This window comes from Crotalus tigris, unplaced genomic scaffold, assembly GCF_016545835.1.
Source record: "Crotalus tigris isolate CLP2741 ecotype Arizona unplaced genomic scaffold, ASM1654583v1 scf7180000017639.5415321, whole genome shotgun sequence".
In the NCBI taxonomy this organism is placed as follows: domain Eukaryota; kingdom Metazoa; phylum Chordata; class Lepidosauria; order Squamata; family Viperidae; genus Crotalus; species Crotalus tigris.
The window spans coordinates 4,957,306-4,979,337 of NW_024096532.1; the positions used below are offsets into that span (position 1 = coordinate 4,957,306).

At 42.8% G+C, this 22,032-nt stretch overlaps 1 protein-coding gene across 1 annotated transcript in view; it reads right to left on the bottom strand.

Annotated features, from left to right (window-relative positions):
- Positions 1-22,032, bottom strand: part of LOC120304569 (dynein assembly factor with WDR repeat domains 1-like) — a 40,492-nt gene that overhangs the window by 5,935 nt on the left and 12,525 nt on the right. Inside the window, exons 3-10 of the mRNA XM_039335327.1 lie at positions 21,791-21,875; positions 14,378-14,513; positions 13,133-13,322; positions 12,142-12,250; positions 10,785-10,816; positions 10,499-10,598; positions 1,786-1,851; positions 515-607 (exon numbers count right to left, since the gene is read on the bottom strand). Of these exons, the coding sequence (XP_039191261.1) occupies positions 515-607; positions 1,786-1,851; positions 10,499-10,598; positions 10,785-10,816; positions 12,142-12,250; positions 13,133-13,322; positions 14,378-14,513; positions 21,791-21,875 (811 nt within the window). The remainder of the gene's footprint in view (positions 1-514; positions 608-1,785; positions 1,852-10,498; positions 10,599-10,784; positions 10,817-12,141; positions 12,251-13,132; positions 13,323-14,377; positions 14,514-21,790; positions 21,876-22,032) is intronic.

Below are 22,032 nucleotides of genomic sequence, written 5' to 3' on the forward strand. Positions count from 1 at the left end.
ATTTTTTCTGCCAACAACAGTAAATCAGCTACATGTACTCAAACATGTTACATGTATGTCCATTTAAATGAGATCTGAAGATAGAAGGGGCATAAAATTTAAGATATTAATGAGGAAAAAGATTGTTAGGAGTTCATGAAGAGACAAACCAGATACCAATTAGCATTAACACATCCAGACATCCTATTAAATCAAACATGATCCTGACCTGGGGAACTTATCTTTTCAGTTTAGGAATGTTAGAAGCTATCAATCTATCCATACAACAATAGAATAAAAACTTTTCCTACATTCCAGGCTGTAATGGTTTGATAAACCATTTGTCACCATTTAAAGGAGAGGAAAATAAATCAAATTAAAATACAAAATAACTTTATTAGTTAACAAGTATAACAATACTACAAAGTCCATGTTGTGTGGCCCTCAGGTTCCTGGAGACTTAATGTGGGATGCAAAACACCTGTCCTACTACAAACCCAACCCTTTCCTGAAAGAGTCAGTAAAGCTACCTTACCATCAGAATTCTTCTATCAATGAGTCGACACAGGTTGTTCCGACTCCCACCAGCTATGATGTAGTCAGTGCCAAGGAAGTGGCAAGTATATAGCTGGGGGGAAAAGCAAGAGAAGTTGCCTTCATTAGCCCAACCAAAAAGGGACCCTAAAGAAATTATCACTTTTTTTGCCAAGAATGATCAGCTCTCAGTTGGCAAATGGACACCGTTAAAATCACATTAAGATACACAATCTAAATAAGTGAACAAGACTACACGATGGGGCTACAGACAGAGACACCATAGTTGTGGAAATAACAGCAAATAAAATGGAGGCATTCTCATTTTTATTCCCCAAACTTTGCAAATAATTTTCTTGCAGATACCTTCAACCCCCTTGATATTGCAGGACCAAGAACCAACAGCAGAAAACATGGTCCCACACCAAGTCTACCAGACTCAATTGAAAGATTATGGTATAAAACGTTTGTGGTGATCCCAGTGGTTATCGGCACACTGGGTGCCATACCCAAAAATCTTGGATGGCACTTAGAAAATCTGCGCATTGGCAATTTTTCCATCTGTCAGTTGCAAAAGGGCCATACTGCTTGGAGCCACATATATACTATATCGATACATTGCAATGTTCTGGGTTTTTGGGAAGAACTCACTGTGTAAGCAGCCAAAACCAGCAAAAGAGCTGGTAGCTGTGATTTCACATTGTTGCGCACACTACAATAATAAAACAGCTTTCTGGTTGGTTGGTTTGTCAGTGGAAGAAAAAAAAATGATTAGACAGTGTCAATTTATCTTTGCTCATTTCTCCAGGAAAATAAGGTAAGGATGGAAAGCCATCAACCCACTATTCCCATTACAAGAGCTACAAGGGCTGCTGAAGTCCAAAAAAACCTGGGAGAAAAGATAAGAGGGCAGTTCCCTCCAAACAGGAAATGGGCTATGAGAGCAGACTGAGCCAAAGCAATCTTCTTGAAGAAAGGGGATGGTGTCAGATCACAGGGCTGGAGAGGTTTAAGGTGGAAATAATTAAAATCCAAGTGCATTTTGCAGTGAGAACATAAGAGAAGGGGGTTCCATGCATCTTATAAGTGTGGTGGTTGAATAGCTATTTTCAGGAAGGCGCCCTATTGAAAAATGTATGATGGGTTAATTTCACCCTTCTCCATACTGGCTAGAGTTTATGGGAAATGGTCCACCACTTCTGGAGGACACAAGACTTTGGGGAATGTTGGCTTTGTCTGAGTTTTGGGAATAATGAGAAATAGTTCTTCAACCTGTGAGTGACCCCGAAAATCTTCTGGAATGTCCATTATCTTGCCGCACGTTTCAGCATCCCAAATCTAGGGTAGAGGCAAAACAAAAAAACAAAACAATTATTTGTATTTTATTGGCTGGTTCCTAGGTTGTATTTCCAGATTTTTAAGCTATGGTTTCACAGAGAAACCATTTGTTCTGTTTACATATAATGCTAAGCAATTAATCATTCTTATAAAGCAAAATGGCCGGTTTTCACATCTTACCAATAGCAGTAGCAATAGCACTTAGATTTATATACTGCTTCACAGTATTTACATAGTCCTCTCTAAGCGGTTTATGGTTTTCAGAATTAGCATATTTCCCCCAACAATCTGGGTCCTCATTTTACCGACCTCAGAAGGATGGAAGGCTGAGTCCACTGTGAGCCATTCAGAATCAAGCTCCTAGAGCAGGGGTAGGCAACCCAAAACACTCAAAGAGCCACTTGGACCCGTTTCCCACCAAAACAAAACACCGGGAGCCGCAAAACCCTTTTGATATCTAAAATGAAGATAACACTGCATATATCCTTTTTTTACCTTTATTATAGGTGTGTGTGTGTGTGTGTGTGTGTGTGTGTGTATACACACACATTAAAAATAAAAGTAAAAATATGACTCTTGGGAATATCCATACTATTAAAACAATGATCACCAAGAGAATGCTTTAAGAGAATAAAATTACATACACACACAGGTAAAAAAAGGATATATGCAGTGTTATCTTCATTTTAGATGTCAAAAGGGTCTCTCTCTGTCTCTCTCCCTCCCTCCCTATCTGCCCTTGGTCTGCCACTCCTCTTCCCCCACTCTCTTTCTTTCTCTCTCTCTTCCCCCCCTCTCTCTTTCCTCTCTCTCTCTCTCTCCTCCTCCCTCTCTCTTTCTCTCTCTCTCTTTCTTTCCCCCCCTCCTATCTGCTGCTCACCTGGCAAGCTTCAAGCTGTTGTCCAACAAGCTCAGGAGTAAGCAACCTCGTCTCTTTTATGACTCATGGACTTCAACTCCCAGAATTCCTGAGTCAGCCTAGCTAGGCTAGCTAGCTCTCTCCTGCCCTTCCTGCTTCCTGCTTCCTGCAGAGATGCAGCAAAGGGAGGAGCTCCGCCCAGGAAGCTTTTCAGCTCCTCGGAGAACACTGTGAGTGCACTCTCTTTTACACACACACACACACACACGCGCGCGCACACACACACAAACACACACACAGAGAGAGAGAGGCAGGGAAGCGCAATTGCCTCTCTCTGTCTCTGTCTCTCTCTGCAAAGGCACAGGAGGCTGGGAGCCACAGGGAAAGGCTCAAAGAGCCGCATGCGGCTCCGGAGCCGCAGGTTGCCGATCTGTGTCCTAGAGTGAGCAGTGAGTTAGCCTGCAGTACTGCATTCTAACACTGTGGCACCATGGCTCATAATCTTAGTGTGATATTTAAATCCAATTAATGTCTTACTCATTCATGAATTTTGTAGGGCTTAGAGAATTACCTGAAACGTGTATAAATATGACACATTTGTTTGAAGGGACATTTTAATGATTCATATTATATCACATCTTATTTATCTCAAGCATTAGAGATAATGCTCCTGCATATATTTTTACTATATAACTGAACAATAGAAAAGTGATCTGGGATCGTTCTAGCACTCCCTGCAAACTTATTTCACTCTGCACAAGGAAATCTACTGTATCATCCCAAATTTTATAAATGAAAAGAAAAAAATGGCCTATTTCCAGTTGAATAGGTCAAAGCAATAATCAATGCAGAATTGCAATGACACTGCATACCAGTAACAAGATTGGGCTTTCCCCATGCATATATTTTGCATTCCACCCATAATTGTAAAATACATGAGGAAGACAGAGTCTGATTTCCCTAAACCTCCCTAAAATCAACACACACTTGCAGTAACCTTTGTATTGAGCACTATTGTTTTTCCAGGAGTCCTTTACTTATGACCACAATTGAGACCAAAATTTCCATTGCTAAGTAAGTTGGTTGTTGAGTTGTGCCTGATTTTATAACTTTTTTTGCCAGAGTTGTTAGGCAAATTACCAAAGTTATTAAATGAATCATGCAGTCATTAAGCAAATCTTCCCCCAATGATCTTGCTTGTTGATTAGGAAGGTCACAAATCAAATGATCCCAGGACATTGCAATCCTTATAAATACATGCCTGTTGATTACTGATTTATCACATTTGTGCGCAACAGGCACATAGAGCTCAACAATAGCTACATACCATTCCGAAGAGACAATCAAAAAGCCAAAAAGGAAACAAAAATATCAAAACATTTCCCCATCAGCAATCAATACTCAAATTAACAGCAAGATTAATATTAGACCAACAACCAAGAAGTAAACAATACCCCAATCATGGACAAATTCACCCCAAATTCAGAAAAACAAACTAACAGCCTAATCAAGGAACTACCAAAAACATTCCCACAAACACCGATAGGGCAAGCCACTAGAATATAAGCAGAGAGCACCCTCTAGTACTGATGATGTTACCTAGTTTGGTAATGAAATGTCTGCAAGAAGGAAGCTTCCGGTACGAGGCGACGGCGATGGCGGCTATCTTTTAGCCGTCCAGCTGGGGAAGTGTCAGAGCCGCGGAGCACAGCGCGCATCAGCTGGCCCGCGGCTCGGAATTCCCTTCCCGGGCAAAGGGAAGGGACAGAGAACACAGGAATAGAGGTAGAACCCCTAAACCCCCTCTGGATTTATTTCTAGGGGGGGTGAAAGGAGTGTTCCCTCGGAGCTCCTGCTGATCTCCGCCTCCCAGCTGTTTTTGCTTCCTAGGAAGCAAAAGAAACCGCCGCTTCTATCTCCGTGTTTATAGTATTTTGGTGAGTAATTTTTAAACGGACGGAGCAGTTTAAAGGATTTTTGTTATATACTTTAGGTGTTTATTTTTTTTATTATTTGATTTTTACTATTTTTCCTCCTTTTCTTTGTTATATTAGTGAAAGGATTTAAGATGGCGTTTTGAAAGTGTCGGAGTTTTTTTTCCTTTCCCTTTTGTTTTACTTTCCCTTTTTAAGGACTGGCTTTTGCTTTTGCTTTTGGCTTAGAATTTTTTCTTTTGAATTGTTTGCTCTTTTATCTTTTATTCTTTGGATTTTCTCTGGATTTTCAAGGACTATAGTTTGTCTCTTTTTAAATTCTTTTTCTTTTTCTTTCCTCCTCCCTTCTTGTGTGGAGGGGAAAGGGAAGTGAGAACTGCGCTTTTTAAAATGGCTTCAAAGAGACAGCAGCCTGCTTCAATACCTAAGGTTGTTTCTTCTCCTATAACTTCCACTGCACAATTACAACAACAATCTAAACATGTACCACCGGCTCAGCCACCACCCTCCCCCCCTCTGCCTGGACTTTCAGCACAAGAGGTCAGAGGCATAATGGGAGAGATTGTAGTTCAAATGAGAGAGGAAATGAAGCAATTTGCCTCACAGATTAAATCAGAAATTAAATCTGATCTTAAAGAAGAGATAACGGGGATAAAGACTAAATTGCAAGAAAATAATAATGATTTACGACACGAGATATACTTGCAGCAGTTTCAGGCTTGGCTACTGTGGTGGTTAAGCTCGATGCAAGGCTTGAGGAAGTGGAAAACAAAGTTGATTCCTTTGATGATAAAATTCAAGATGTGGAAAGGAAGGTGGAGTCCTCACAAGAAGATATTTTGATGTTTCAGTACAGACAGATGGAGTATGCCCTGAGGATTAGAGGCCTCAAGGAAGATATGAATCAAGATTTGGTGGAGGTGGTCCTTACTGATCTGGCAGTCGCCTTGGATATGGATAAAGGAGAATTACATAGAGAAGTGGAAAAAATTTATAGACTTAACTCCTGGATTGCTAAGCAGAAGAATTTGCCTAGAGATGTGGTGATTTATTTTACAAAGAAGTCCCTGCGGAATGAGATTATACAAGCCTTTTACAACAAAAGATTTCAGATTGCTGCCAAGATGTTATCATTCTAAAGGAAATCCCATCCAAAATTTTAAGAAGCAGGAAAGACTTCGCTTTTTTAACTAATGAGCTCAAAGCTAGATTGATGCCATTTAGATGGGAAATTCCGATGGGTATTGTTTTGAGCCATGCGGGGACACGCTACAGATTGAATACAGTTGACAAAGCTAGAGAGTTTTATACTTCGGTCCTGGGTGCAGGCTCAACTTCATCTGGTCAGAAATCTCCGAGCGGCAAGGAAGTCGAGCAGCAATCTGAGGCATTAGGTTTGGTTTCCGCTGGGATGATACAAGCTGAAAGGCAACGCCAGATGGAGGTTAAAGAGCAGAGGATGACTCGTGCAGCTTATAAGCGTAAAGAGAAGGAGCAACGTAAAAAAGAGCCTAAAGAGAATTCTTCTGGAAGTGCATCATCGCCGGTGGGAGGAGCAAGACCCAAGAGTTATGCAACACATGCAGCTCTTTCAGATCTTGATGGTGTCTTCTCCAGGCTGCGTGCCAAGGGAGATGGCAAAGTTTTTGACCTGGAATGTTAATGGATTGAATTCTCCTCAGAAACGGAAAAAAATCTTTTATTATTTGAAGCAACATACCAATGATGTTATTTGCTTACAGGAAACTCATATTTTACTTAAAGATCAGAAATATTTAGTCAATGCTCGTTTGGGATCTCATTTTATATCTTCTGCTCCTGGGAAGAAAGGGGGAGTTGTTATATATGTTAAACAAAACCTACCAGCTTGTCTGGTAGAATCAGATCCCCAGGGGAGATATGTGATGATTGAACTTGGTATATATGGTAAGAAAGTACTTATAGTGGGACTTTATGCTCCAAATCAACAACAGGAACAATTTTATAAGCAGTTACATCAAAAAATAACATTGCTTGACTATAGATCAGTGGTATTAATGGGTGATTGGAATGGTGTCTTAGATATACAAAGGGACAAGAAAGGTTCCTCTCCTTTTCTTAAACAAGCAAGGTTACCTAAAGCTTTTTTTGATATGAAGGAAGACTGGGAATTAAGGGATTATTGGCGGGAATGTAATCAAGAGGAGAGAGATTTCACTTTTTTTTCTGATAGACACCAATCTTTTTCAAGAATTGACTTTTTTTTGATTACTACGGATTTGTATAATAAAGTAAAGAATGTAAAGATTTTTCCTAGATCACTGACGGATCATAGCCCAGTTTGGATGGAGCTGACTCAAGAGAAAGAGGAAAGGAGATCCTGGAGAGTTAATGAAAATTTGTTCAGACAAGAGAAGAATGTTCAAAAGTTAAAGGAGTGTTTAAAGGACTATTTTGCTTTGAACATGTATAAGGGGACTTCAATGTCAATGGTATGGGATGCAGGTAAAGCATTTATGCGTGGTGTTTTGATAAAAATGAATAATTGTCATAAGCGGAAGCAGTTGCAGAAACGTAGAGAACTTGAAGATGAAATTAAATTAAAAGAAAGGGCCTTGATTCTAAATCCTTCTGATGAAAGTATTAAAGAATCTGTAAAGTTACTAAGGTCACAATTTAATATGTTGATAGCAGATCAAGCGGCAACCAATTTATTGTTTATGAAACAAAATACATTTTGTAATGCTAATAAGCCTGGGAGATGGTTGGCTTATCAATTAAGAAAGAAACAGAGACAGAGAATAATAGAGAAAATAAATTACAAGGGTAAATTAGTTTCTCAGAAGGAATTGATTAAAAAATCTTTTTTGGATTATTATCAAAAGTTATACAAATCTACTAATGTGCAACTGCTAGATATAAATAAATATCTAGCTGAGGCAAGTTTTCCTAAATTGACTGAGGATCAGAAACATGAAATTAATGGCTTAATTACTAAGGAGGAAATTGCCTCAGCAATTCAACAATTGAAACTAGGGAAAGCACCGGGTACGGATGGGTTAACAGCTGTTTATTATAAAGCTTTAATGGAGGAGATGATCCAACCATTAAATGATCTTTTTAATGGTATCTTACAGGGTTTAGAGATTCCTCCTTCATGGCGTAGTGCTTTTATATCATTGATTCCAAAGGAGGATCAAGATCTTACTTTACCAAAAAATTATAGGCCTATATCTCTTTTAAATGTGGATTACAAGATATTTGTAAAAATCTTAGTAAATAGGCTTATGAGGGTTGTGCATCACCTTGTGCATAAAGATCAATCTGGGTTCATAACTGGAAGGTACATGAAAAATAATGTCAGACAAATTATTAATTTATTAGAATATTTAGATAAAAACAACCAAGTTCCTGCAGGGCTGATATTTTTAGATGCTGAAAAAGCTTTTGATCAATTGAATTGGCATTTTATGTTAAGAGTAATGGAAGAGATGAATTTTGGTGAAAAGATATTGCAAGCTCTTATGGTAATATATCAAAAACAAACGGCACAACTTATCGTTAATGGAGGTTTGTCGGAGGTTTTTACAATAGAGAAAGGTACTAGACAGGGGTGTCCTTTATCGCCATTGTTGTTTGTTTTAACACTGGAAATATTATTGATCAAAATTCGAGAGTCTCAGGAAATTAAAGGAATAGAAGTTAACAAAAAAGAATATAAGTTGAGAGCTTTTGCGGATGACTTGGTTGTTACTTTGTCGCAACCTGATTATTCTGCAGTAAACTTATTACAGTTGATTCATCATTATGGTTTGGTTTCGGGTTTCAAGATTAATGTAAATAAGACTAAAATTTTACCTAAAAATATGTCTAGTCAGGAGAAGCAGATTTTGGCTAACTTGACGGGTTTTGAGATTGTTAATAAGGTAAAATATTTGGGGGTGATGTTGTCTGTTTCTAATGTAAAATTATTTAAAAATAATTATGAAAGGTTGTGGGTCAGAGTACAGAAGGACTTGAAGAATTGGGAGAAGTTGCAATTATCCCTCATGGGAAGAATTGCAGTGATAAAAATGAATATTCTACCCAAGTTTCTTTTTTTGTTTCAAATGTTACCGATTTTGAAAAATGAGATTAATTTAAGTGAGTGGCAGAAGGGTCTTAATAAATTTATTTGGGCAGGGAAAAAGCCAAGGGTTAAGTTTAAAATTATGCAAGACTTCCGTGAGAGGGGTGGACTTAAGGTACCAAATTTGAAATTATATTACGATGCGGTGGTTTTAACACTAATCAGTGATTGGGTAAATTTGACAAATCCTGAGATACTTCATTTAGAGGGATGGGATTTACTTTATGGGTGGCATGCCTATTTAATATTTAATAAAAAAATGGACTGGGTCTTTAAATCTCATATTTTAAGAATTTCTTTACTTAGGATTTGGAGAAAATATTATAAAAGTGATTTTAAAGTTCCATTATGGGCTATACCTTGGCATGCGATAGAAGGAATAAAAAGAGGAGTAAAAATGGACATGGTGTCTTATAGTCAGTTACTTAGATGGGATGGGCAAAACTGGCAGTTAAGAATACGGGAAGATTTAGCGCAAGAAAATATTATTTATTCTTGGTTTCAATATAGGCAACTAGTAGATAAATGGAAGGTGGATTGTAAATTGGGTTTTCTTAGAGAAGATGGAAATCTTATTAAGCAAGTCAAGGATCAAAGACAAACCCATATCAAGAGAATTTATGGGGTATTAGTTGAAATGGACTCAGAAACGGAATTAATTAAAGATTGTATGATTAGATGGGCGCAGAATTTTGGTGTCCCAGTCTCATTGGACATTTGGGAAACCATTTGGGTGAGAAATGTCAAATTTACACAAGCACAGAACCTTAGGGAGAATTTTTATAAAATGTTTTATAGATGGCACCTTGATCCACAAAAAATGTCTCTTATGTACCCTGACGTGCAACCCAAATGTTGGAGATGTGGTTATAAGGATGCTTCCTATTATCATATTTGGTGGTCATGCAGAGAGATAAAAGCATTTTGGATCAAAATATGGTGGAATATCCAGAGAATTTTTAGAAGGAGGGTAAAATTTACTCCGCAATTATTTTTGTTAGGCATTGTTACAGATTGTGATACAAAGGAGGTTGTATTGATGTTAAATTTGATTACAGCCGCTAGGCTGTTAGTAGGACAATATTGGAAGAAGGAATCTTTGCCTACATTGCAGGAATGGTTTCTTAAAGTAGCTTATCTGGCGGAAATGGCAAAGATTTCGGCTTTCTTAAAGCAACAAACGCAAGAGAAGTTCCTTGCTGTTTGGGACAAATGGATAAAATTTATACAATTTAGATTGGGTATACAAAAATATCACATAGCTTTTTTATAAGTTTTATTTTTATATATATATACAGATATTTTTTATATATATATATATAAATATAAATTTTTTAATTTAATTTTTTATTTTTATTTCTTAATCTTTAATTAAGCCTATATTCTGCTCTGGGAAGCTCAGGGGGGGGAAGGGAGGGTTTTTGTGAGGGGTGGGGGATGGGGTTTTTTTTTTTTTTATATGTAATGTTTAGTTTTTTTTTTTTGTATATGTTGTCTTTTGTTTTGTATTGTTTTTGTCTTTTTGTAAAATTTATAAAACTTTCAATAAAAAAAAAAAAGAAATGTCTGCAAGAAAACAGCTAAGCTCAGAGAGCACCAAGGACCCCTACAATCCAACCCTGAGCTACTAATGTTCTCTTCTATTGGTAGAGCATGCTTCTGTGTCAAAGGAACCAAATGGCTTAATCCAAATGATCTCCGAAAGCTCTAGATCAACTTTGGAGCTTCCGAGGTGTCAGCTCTTACCTGCAGGGTGTTATGCCGCCTCCAGGATCCCGTCAAAATCTGTGTGCCCGTTTTGTCTATTGACAAGGCATCTCCGCAGATATGGGGCCCAGAAATACGCCTGTGAGAAGGGCAGAGCAAAGGTGGGAAAGATGTAAGAACAGAAGCGGCAGAAGAAGAAATAATAGATTGGAGAAAGAAAGGGGGGGAAGGAGAAATGGAAGAGGGTGGAGGGTGGAGGGTGGAGAAGGGCCCCAAAGAATGAGGTAAGAGAACTGGATGGAGTAGAGGAGATACATAGGCATACCGTTGCGAATGTGGAAAGCGTGTGTCCCAAAACTAGAAGGATAAAAAAAAAAAAGTAGTTAGATAGCTTCACATTCTCCAACACCCACTTGATAATATTTCCCTTGCCTGACCTATCTCCTATGGAATGAACATGACACCTATGATTCTGGGATGCATTTTAAGGTACTGTATGTCTCTTGAAACAAATTATACAATCTATAAACTACCTATCATACAGCCATCCTTCTGATATTTTTTTTTTAATTCCAGTCCTGGGTTCCCCAAAGCCCGAAATCTTCCTTGGCCTGCAGAGATCTTCCTACCAAGATGGCAAGCTTACAGCTAAATTGCCTATTTTGGGCAGCATGATTTAATTTTTAAAAATCCACCTCTTTCTTTTAATAGTGATAAACATCTGTTGGAAGCAACCTGGCCAATTCAAATCCTACCCTCCAAATGGCCAAAAAATTCGGCCTCATCCCCTCCAGAGATGGCACCACATTGCTGCCTATCTGTCTGCAACCTGCATCTGATGCCGTTCGAAGATCAAATAATAAAAAAGATGTTAAAGATTCCCAAATGTTGCATACCCATAGTCCACATCTTTGGACCATATTCATAAATGTGGAATGGGGCAGGGGGAACATAACCTTTTCCTTCAACCCCTTTGTTAAGAAAAATCCCCATATCCTTTCCCCCATTATAGAGACAAATGAATTATTTTTAAAAAGAGGCTGGAGGTGGAGACATTAAGAGCCATGGTGACACAGTGGTTAGAATGCAGTATTGCAGGCTAACTCTGCTCACTGCCAGGGGTTCGATTCTGACCAGCTCAAGGTTGACTCAGTCTTCCATCCTGCTGAGGTCAGTAAAATGAGGGTCCAGATTGTTGGGGGCAATACGCTGACTCTGTAAACCGCTTAGTGGTGTAGGTTACTATGAAGCATTATATAAGTCTAAGTGCGATTGTTATTGCTATTAACCTCCACCCCCAATCTTTCTATTTTGAATCAAACCACCCAGGGTTCACATGAATGAAGATAGAGCAGCACCAACGAGTATTTTGCATGTTTTGTAGGTTCTTCTTGGGTTTGTGCAAAATAGTGGTCAGCCTGGCTAAGGTTTTGGGTTGCTCAAACCAGCAACTTAGAGTAACTCTGATATTTGCAGGATAAGACAGTACCAGCATCCCCCCCACAAATCAAACAGCAGTGATGGCTAAAGTGAGAATTTGTCCCAAGCAGCTTTTTATGTCCAGTAAATAGAGAAGAGCATTTTTCTGCTATACAGGATCCTGAAGTTCCCACTGCCAATTCTCAACCCCGTAACTGCTCAGCAGCACAACCAATGTTCCTGGCTGATTTGCTGAGTTTCACCTGCACTGTGTCGTCCCATCCTCCAGAAATGAAGCGTTCATTGTTTTCTGGGAAGAAGGTCAAAGCATAGATTCGGGACATATGTCCGTCCATCACATTTGGGGAATCGCTGGAGGAAAAAGATGGCTGTTGTCAGCTTTTTGAGATTAGTAAACCAAAATAATGCATGCTCATCATACTTTTATCATAAGACTGTAGTAACACAATTTTGCAAATCTGAACGAGCTTTTTCAATAATCAATCAATCAATCAATCAATCAATCAATCAATGTAGAGCTGGAAGAGACCTTGGAGGTCTTCTAGTCCAGCCCCCTGCTCAGGCAGGAGAACCTATACCATCTCAGACAAGTGAATGTCCAGTCTCTTCTTAAAACCCTCCAGTGATGAAGAAGCACCCATAATTTCTGAAAGCAAATGTTCCACTAGTTAATTCTCCTCACTGTTAGGAAGTTTCTCCTTAATTCCAGGTTATCTTCATGTGGCCTACAGAGAGTCTTGTCTGAGGCTCTGGCTCAGTTTACAGTTCTAGCCCAAACTCAAGAGTTCTTTTGACCTCCAGGTGACCTTTGCATGGCCTCATGTGACCTTCAACCAGATGACTTCCCTCCCCCAGGTGATCTTTGCATCACGTGGCCTGCCAACCACACAGCTAACCAACAAGGTAACCACACAAGACCATATAAAAGCAGAGAACGGAAACAAGATGCTTCAATTGAACTTCTGCTGATGATGTTACCTGGCCTGGTGATGAAATGTTCGGAAGCCAAACAGCAAGCTCTGAGAAAAAAACCACCAATAACAGCTACCAAATATTTTCCATCTTTTTATTTGACCACTGTCTTGGTTGGAGCGCTTCCTCCTGTTCCTTTTGCCCATTACAATTGCACTTAAAACCCCAAAACCCACCCACAAAACTCCCTACTAAATTGTGCCCATTATTTCTTACAATTTCTAACCCTCTCAAGAGCTAATGTACAAATCTCAACGTTACCTGGGCAGAAAATTTTGCAATTTATCCCAGGTCTGAGCATCGTACATGAAAATTCCAGGTCCTGCTCCAGCTGTGAGAAACCTGGAGCCAGAAGGATTGAAACAAGCTGCGAGGGTTTGGCGATCTTCTGTGATGGTGTACAGACAGGTGTGAGTAGAGACGTGCCATAATTTCACTTTCCCACCAGAATCTTGTTGGGAGAAAGTTCAAGAGATTTAATGATATTATTCAAGGTAGATAGAGAACATTCTTTTTCATAGGGAAGCAGAAGTCAAAATGGGGCAAAATTAGGAAGAGTCTTTTTCTGCCATGAACAGCTTTGTAAAGGATGCAGCCACAGTTAGAAGGTCAAGAGAACTACAAATGGCAATGCTAAATAGCTCTGTTCACATATCAAAGTAAACCAAATTAGAATAACAGAATATCAGAGTTGGAAGGGACCTTAGAGGTCTTCTAGTCCAACCCCTTGCTCAAGCAGGAAGCCCTAGGGGTGACATGATAGCTGTGTTCTAATATCTCAGAGATTGCCACAAAGAAGAGGGAGTCATGCTATTTCCCAAAGCACCTGAGGGTAGGACAAGAAGCAATGGATGGAAACTAATCAAAGAGAGAAGCAACCTAGAATTAAGGAGAAATTTTCTGACAGAAAAATTAACAAGTGGAACAACTTGTCTCTAGAAGTTGTGAATGCTTCAACACTGGAAATTTTTAAGAAGAGATTGAACAACCATTTGTCTGAATGGTATAGGGTTTCCTGCCTGAGCAGGGGGTTGGACTAGAAGATCTCCAAGGTTCCTTCCAACTCTGTTTATTCTATTCTATTCTGTTCTGTTCTATTCTGTTCCATTCCAGACAAATGTTTGTCCAGTCTCTTCTTAAAAATTTCCAGTGTTGGAGCATTCATAACTTCTGGAGGCAAGTTTTTCCACTGATTAATTGTTCTAATAGTCAGGAAATTTATCCTTAGTTCTAGGTTACTTCTTTCCTGGATTAGTTTCCATCCATTGCTTCAGGTGCTTTGGAGAACAGTTGATCCCCCCCCCTTCTTCTTTGTGGCAACCTCTTAGATATTGGAACAGTACTATCATGTCACCCCTAGTCCTTCTTTTCATTAAGTGTATAATTTAATTTATTATGAAGGCTTAATAATATGAAGGATCTTGCATATTCCAAACAAAAAGAAATGAATACTGTGTGCCAAGAAGTTGAAATCTAACTTCATCATATTAGAAAAGAGTTACTCACAGGTGGTAAGTAAGACATCTCCACTGTGGGCAGGTCCACGGGGCATAAAGTGCAGTGAGGTGGTGGGAAGTCCTAGGGATATTGTGTCATTATCAGCAAGAATGTGATGAAGTGACCCATCATTGACAGAATAAACCTTTAAGCACAGGAGAGAAGACAAAGAAATATCAGCACAAAACCTTGAGAGCAGGCGAGAATAAACGAGCACAGGAGAGAAGAGATAGCAGGATGACAGGAGGTTAACAATTTAGAAGAAATGGCTACTTTCCATTAAGTCAGCGGTTCTCAACCTTTGTGTGACGGCGCCCCCTGTCACACGGACGCGCCCCATGCACGGTGCGCATGCGTGCCGGCGCCCCCATGCGCGGCGCGCATGCGCGGTGCCGCCCCCTGAGGGGAAAAAATGGTGGATCGCGTTGTTTGGCGACCCCCGTAAAATGGTCGTTCGACCCCAAATGGGGTCGCGACCCATAGGTTGAGAACCGCTGCATTAAGTGAAAGACCATTCCATAGAAATCCACGGGAACCTAGGTGTTTCCCAAGGAAAATATCATGAAACTATGTTCTATACCAGTGGTTCTCAACCTTTTTAATGCCGCGACCCCCAACTGGTTGTAAGTCGAGGACTACTCAACTGGTGCAGCACCGTTTGCAGAATGGGACTTTTGGCGGGCTCAGCAGGGCAGAGACAGCCTGGACAATTCCTATTGGCTTTTGAAAGCCAATAGAATTAGACTCTATTCAAGAGAGTCTATTCTATTGGCTTTCAAAAGCCAATAGAATAAAAGGGAGTAGCATAGCAAAGGAAAAGGGGAAAAAAATGGCGGACTGCATTGTTTGGTGACCCCCGTGAAATGGTCATTCTATACAATTGTAGCTTTGGAACTGAAACTGGTGATATGGCACAGAACAGCTCTTTGAACAACGCTATGATTCCATTTCTATAGAATGGATTCAATGTACAGCACACACTTGGCAAATTTCCCAAGATATACCAGTACCCAGATTCACCATCCTCACCATCCAGGAAACCAGATTGTCTGGGATCCTGGAGAACAGTTGCAACAAGTCAATAGCATTTTTTTGTGACAGGAGCTATCCTTTCCTTGTCTGAATGTGTGAGTAAGTATATAGGTCTGAAGATTTATAACTGGAATACTGTATGTTTTAGAGAGGGAGGGAGGGAGGGAGGAATCATATTAACCAAAATTAAAGAGGCTTATTGCCAAATGTTGGTGAGATAATTCAGGAATGCTGTGTAGAACACAGTTTATTTATCCCAGAAGAATGAAGCTAAATGATCCAGTGGGGATACCAGACAACTTGTGTTATACTGTACAGGATTAACTGGAGATCTAATTGTAGTGATAACTGAGCTCATCAAATCGCCATTCATTTCAATTCTGTGTTAGATGCAAGTCCTTTGGAGCATAGTGGTTTTACTCTTTGGTAAATATATTTAATTCTCTGATCAGTCTAATTTGTTGTATGATTTTATTTTGTGTTGTGCAGAATGTTTTGAGTGTGCTGAAAATCTGTGATGATGGGTCAGATGCCAAAAAAGAAAGGGCAAAGAATTTTGTAGTCTTTGATCCCACTCATCCCTTGGTTGTAAGGGACAGTCCTTTTGATTTCCAGCAGGCAGCTATAGGTGCTCAAAATCTCTACTCAAAATCTCTTTTGAGCTTGTTGCTTTTCAGATGGAAATTGAACCATACCTCATCTTGCAGCCTCTTGGAGTGTAGCACACCTGGGAGAGGGAGCCAGGTAAGGAAAGTGTTGAGTCCGTGGCGAGAAACAGACACGAGAAGCAGCTGGAGTTCTCAGTTTCTTTTATTCAGCGTTCAGCTTACAGGAAGATGGCTTCAGCCTCGCCCAAACGCCTCGCAGCCTCTTATATAGGCAACTCCCGGGTAAATGGGTTACTTTTCCCGCGCCAGCACCCGCGCATGCGCACGGCGCTGGCGACAGCCTGTCTGGTCCCGGGCAGCTTTGCACCTGCCCGGGACTGCCTGCAAACGCCCGAGCCGTTTGCAAGGCTCGGGACATAACACCCCTTTCCCCCGGGCTAAAACTACTACCAACATACAACATTTATTTTATACGACAATTTGCTCCCCAGTGCTCCCACTGTTTACTGGCTTTTGCCTTGCCAGCAATGTTATGTAATCTTCTAGGTACTTAGGAGATTTCTTTGCTCTCTGTGACCTTCTTAGCTCTGGGTTACTGGCATAAGTCCCCTGACTGGAGGGAGGCGTGAGCCTGTTCTCTCTATTGTGCCCTGGTGTCTTCCAAGGACTGTGCCCCGATGCCTGGCCTGCTTGCTTGCCCACCGGGCTCGTCAGGCCAGGGCTTCTGTTGCTTTGTGACCTGGTTGTCCTACCTAGCTGTAGACCCTCAGGCCCCTTGAAGTGATAGCCACTGCTGGGCGTCTCTGTGGAAACTCCTAGGTCAGTCCAAGACCTGTCAGGAGGCTGTCCATTCCCTGAACCCCATTCTGTGCTCGGGCTCGTGTGGGTTTCTGTACTTTCCCAAAACTCAGGTGTTCCCTGATTTGTGCTAGGGGTGTTGTAGTCGGGACTTGGTTCCTCGACTAGCTCTGTGTATGTTTGACCCCCTGTAGGATTTGGGGTAAGGTCAGGCCAACCTTGGGAATTGTGTGCCAGCTCTCTTGCAGGGAATGATTTGTTGGGATGCCCCCGGGTATCCTCCGTTGCTGGAGTGCTGTGTGATGTGTGTGGAAAGTGAGTATGCCCCCGGGGTGACTCCCTGGCTGGAGTAGGCGTGAGTGCCTGTTGTGTGGGTAAGCTCCATGACTTCCTTTTCGGAGCAATTGCGGAATCTTGGGATGGGCCGTTTGTGGCTCCCTCAGTGGAGATGGGCAGTAGCTCTTGCCCTTCCCTTTGCTCCAAAGGGTCCCCCTCCCCCCCTGGAAAAGACCCAGGAGTCTCATCAGAAAAGTCCCGCCTAGAGCGGAGTTGGTCGATGTGCCGACGCAGGACACGACCGTTGTCCAGGGCACCTCGTAGGAGAGAGGACCTGTGACCCTGGACACAGAAGCGGGGACCCATGTATGACCAGGCCCGTAATTGCGAGCCCAAACCGGGGCACCCACAAGTAGTTGTCTAGGTGCCCTAGGATGTGAGGTAGATGAAGGCAGTCTGTCCGGATGCAACCGGTCAAGTCTAGTAGTAAGTTGGCGCCCCCAACGAAGTTCAGCTGGACTTCTCCCTGTAGAAGTGGACGGTGTGGTGCGATAAGAAAGGAGAAAGTCAGCCAACCTGTGATGCCAGTCCCCGTAGGTGAGTCTCTTCAAGGCGTCCTTTGCGATGCGCACCATGCGTTCAGCCATACCGTTGGTGGACGGGTGAAAAGGCGCAGACGTGGCATGACGAATCAGGTTTGCCTGTAAGAAAGCTTGGAATTCGGAGGAGGTGAATTGAGGGCCGTTGTCGGACACAATGACATCTGGCAGCCCGTGTGCAGCAAAAATCCCCCTCAGTACCTGAATAGTCTTTGCAGTGGTGGTGGATGAGACAGGCACAACCTCAAGCCATTTTGAATGGCTGTCAACAAGGACCAAGAAGAACTGGCCCTGAAAGGGCCCAGCGTAGTCAATGTGCACCCTAGACCATGGGGACTGTGTTTCCTCCCATCTATGCACAGGAGCTTGGGGCATCTCTGGGCGAGATCGTTGGCACAGGTGGCATGCGTGTACCTTAGCCTCAATATCTTTATCTAAACCAGGCCACCACAAGTGGCTTCGTGCAAGAGCCTTCATACGAACAATGCCAGGATGACCCTCGTGGAGGGATTCTAAGACCCTAGTCCTCATTGAGGTGGGAATGACAACTCTGTTTCCCCAAAGCAGACAACCCTGAGAAAGGGACAGTTCGTTCCTTTTGGACCAGAAACTCTGAAACTCAGGACTAGGGCAGTGCTCAGGCCACCCGGACAGGACCCAGGAGCGGACACGTGAAAGTGTGTGATCTGTACCTGTTTCAGCGGTAACATCCCTGGCACTAAGAGGGAGCTCGGGCAAGGCTTGGATTGATAGAATGTTGACAGCTGGCGCGGGGTCAGCTTCTACTACTGGCAGAGGCAACCTACTGAGGCCATCAGCATGGCCCATTTCTTTCCCAGGCTTGTGGAGTAATGAAAAATCATATGCAGACAAAAAATAGACCACCTAAGCATTCTAGGGGAAATGATGTGGGGAGTCTGCTTACGTGTGGTAAACAGTCCCAGCAGAGGCTTATGGTCAGTGAAGACCGTGAAATGCCTGCCATATAGAAAATCGTGGAATTTTTTAATTCCAGCAACAACAGCCAGAGCCTCCCTGTCTATCTGAGCGTAGTTGCGCTCGGCAGAAGACAGTGTTCTGGAGTAGTATGCAATAGGAACCTGAGTTCCATCAGACCTGAGGTGACTCAGGACAGCTCCAACCCCATAGGGGGACGCATCACAAGCGATGCACACAGGAAGGAGACTCGTTGAAATGTGCAAGAACACTGTTAGAAGTGAGCAAGGCCTTGACTTCTTTAAAGCAAGCCTCATGTGCTTGTGACCACAGCCACACAGCTTGTTTGTCTAGTAGCCTGTGAAGAGGCTCAGCTACACTAGCTTTATGTGGAAGAAAAGAATTGTAGAAATTCAGGAGGCCTAGAAGGCCTGAAGTTCGGCCTTAGACTTTGGCCTGGGTGCTTCTAAAATAGCAGTTAGTTTGGATTCAGCAGGATGAATCCCAGCAGCATCAATTTTGAATCCCAGAAATTCAGTAGAAGGCACCCCAATCTTGCATTTGTCTTTTCTGAGCTTGAGGCCTGATTTCCTGAATCTTAACAGGACAGCCCTAAGCCTTTCAGCTAGAATGTGTGTGGAGTCTCCTGCAATCAAGACATCGTCAAAGTAGGGGCAGACCCCTGGTATACCTCGTAGTGTGTTTTCCATTACGCTTTGGAAAATCCCAGGAGCGACATTCACTCCAAACTGTAGCCTTTTTACCTTAAAGGCTCCCCTGTGGGTCACAATGGTCTGAGCTATAGCAGCATCCTCATCAACAGGCAGCTGTTGATATGCTTGAGCTAGGTCAAGCTTTGCAAAAACACGCCCCCCCTTGAGAGAGGCCAGGATGTGACTGACCACAGGAACAGGATAGGCATGTTGCTGCAATGCCTTATTGAGTGTGCATTTGTAATCAGCACAAATGCGAATGTCCCCATTTGCCTTTAGAGGCGTGACAATGGGGGTCTCCCACGGGCTGGAATCAACAGGTTCTAGGATTCCTGTTGGATTAGTTTGTCTAATTCAGTGTCAATCTTACTTTTTAAAGCAAAAGGGACCCTTCTTGCTTTAATCCTAATGGGAGTGACAGTGGGGTCTAGCTTTAAGGACACAGGTGGTCCTTTGAATGTGCCCAGCTGGGGGCTGAAAACATCTGCAAATTCTTTGCAGACTTCCTGTAGGTCGAGTGTTTGTAAGCTGTTGAGTCCTGTGACGTGTATCCCCAGGGCCTCAAACCAATCGAGTCCTATGAGACTCGTTCGTTCACCCCCTACTACTAATAAGTCTAGTGGACCTTCAAAACTCTTGTATTGCACGTTAAGGGTGGCCTCCCCCTTAACACACACTCTTGAGTTCTGAAAATCTGTTAATACAATATCAGAAGGCCTTAACTTGGCCTTAGTCCCACTACTGGAACAAATCTTCCTAAATGTATGCAATGAAATGATGGAAAGGGCAGACCCTGTGTCTAGTTCCATAGATAATGGAACCCCTTGTAGCTTCACGTTGAGTGACAGCTTTTTCTTCATGGGCTTGTGTGTGCCTGTCCTACAGATGCTTCTTCGCGAAGCGCAAAAACCTACCCTATTCTGGCTGGGGAGTCTGGTACCCTTCAGGCGTTCTTCTTGGGGTTGTGCCTTTCGTCGGCCCAGACACACAGCTGCAATGTGCCCTTGTTTGCCGCATGCCCGGCAGGTAGCGGAGCGGAACTTGCAGTCGGTTCTCCTGTGGCGACCTCCACAGCCGATGCACTTGAGCGGAGCCGAAGAGCTTCCCTTCTGGTTTTCTTCCTTCGCGGGGTGTAGACGGTCGACTTCCTCGTCCGGATCCTCCTCGGAGTTTCGTCGGACGTCTTCCTGGTGCACGGACGCACCCTCTGCACTGCTTCTGATCGGCCGCATGTTCTTGACGGCGCCGCCTGCTGCTTCTTCTGCGGTGACTTCCCTTAAGGCGTCTTGGAAGGATAATTCTTCCTTAGCGAAAAGTCTCTGTTGTAGCTCTCGATGCCTTAACCCGCACACGAATCGGTCCCTCAGTCGTTCCTCGAGGTCCTTGAACTCGCAGGGCTTGGCGGCCTTCCGTAACGCGGCGATGTATTCCTTGGCTGACTCACCGGACCGTTGATCCCTCTGTTCGAAGGTGTGGCGCCATGAGATAACGGACACCTTGGGGTGGAAGTGCTCCTTCAGCAGCTTCTTCAGGTCTGCGTAGCTTACAGACTCTACTGGGACAGGTGCTGCAAGGTTTTCTGCGATTTCGAAGGCGTCTTGGCCGCAAACGCAAAGCAGGGTGGCAGCCTTCAAGCTATCTTCCGTCACTTGGTTTGCCTTGAAGTAGTTCTCCATTCTGGATACGTAGGACTCCCACCGCTCTGGATGTGAGACGTCGAATTCCGAAAGCCTTCCGATTTTCGCCATCTTCGGATCTTCAGGAGACGGGTCTATCAGCCAGCCTACCCCCGAATGCGCACCGGATTGGCGGGCAGCTGCCGAGTCGACGCCGTTCCTCTTCCGCCGCTCAGGACTCCTTGGGTAAGCTTACACTTCTTCCTTTCCAGGTAGTGCAAGGCATCCCACCTTCGTCGCCAGTGTTGAGTCCTGGCGGGAAACAGACACGAGAAGCAGCTGGAGTTCTCAGTTTCTTTTATTCAGCGTTCAGCTTACAGGAAGATGGCTTCAGCCTCGCCCAAACGCCTCGCAGCCTCTTATATAGGCAACTCCCGGGTAAATGGGTTACTTTTCCCGCGCCAGCACCCGCGCATGTGCACGGCGCTGGCGACAGCCTGTCTGGTCCCGGGCAGCTTTGCACCTGCCCGGGACTGCCTGCAAACGCCCGAGCCGTTTGCAAGGCTCGGGACATAACAGAAAGGCTACTGAACATTGAGGCCAAAACCAGTATGGCACCTGTTTGTGGCTGGTGGTGTGTGTATGTGTGTGTCAAAGAGTTAAGAAGATAGTTGTGGCTATGCAATTGAGATCACACACACATATATGTAACATATAGAACACATATGAAAAAGGGGTGGAGCTTCAATTGCATGAGTGTGGCTATGTTCTTGATTTTTTTGATTGCTTCTTTGGAGATAAACTTAGTTTCTGGAACTGTCCTCTTTCCCTATCTGACACTGACCTTAATGGCTCCAGTACGCAATCCTACTGCAACCCGGGTCCCATCGTTATTAAACTGGCAGCAAAGAGGCTGATCTCCACAGTCTCTGGAAAAGATGACCAAAGTATTTGTATTTAGTAGCTTTCCTCTTTTGTAGCAGACCATAATAATGATGCTAAAATCCAGCAACTTCACATTTCAGATTATGGCGGCTGAAAATCCAACATATTTACAAGGCATAGGCCTTCACGCCAAATAAATAA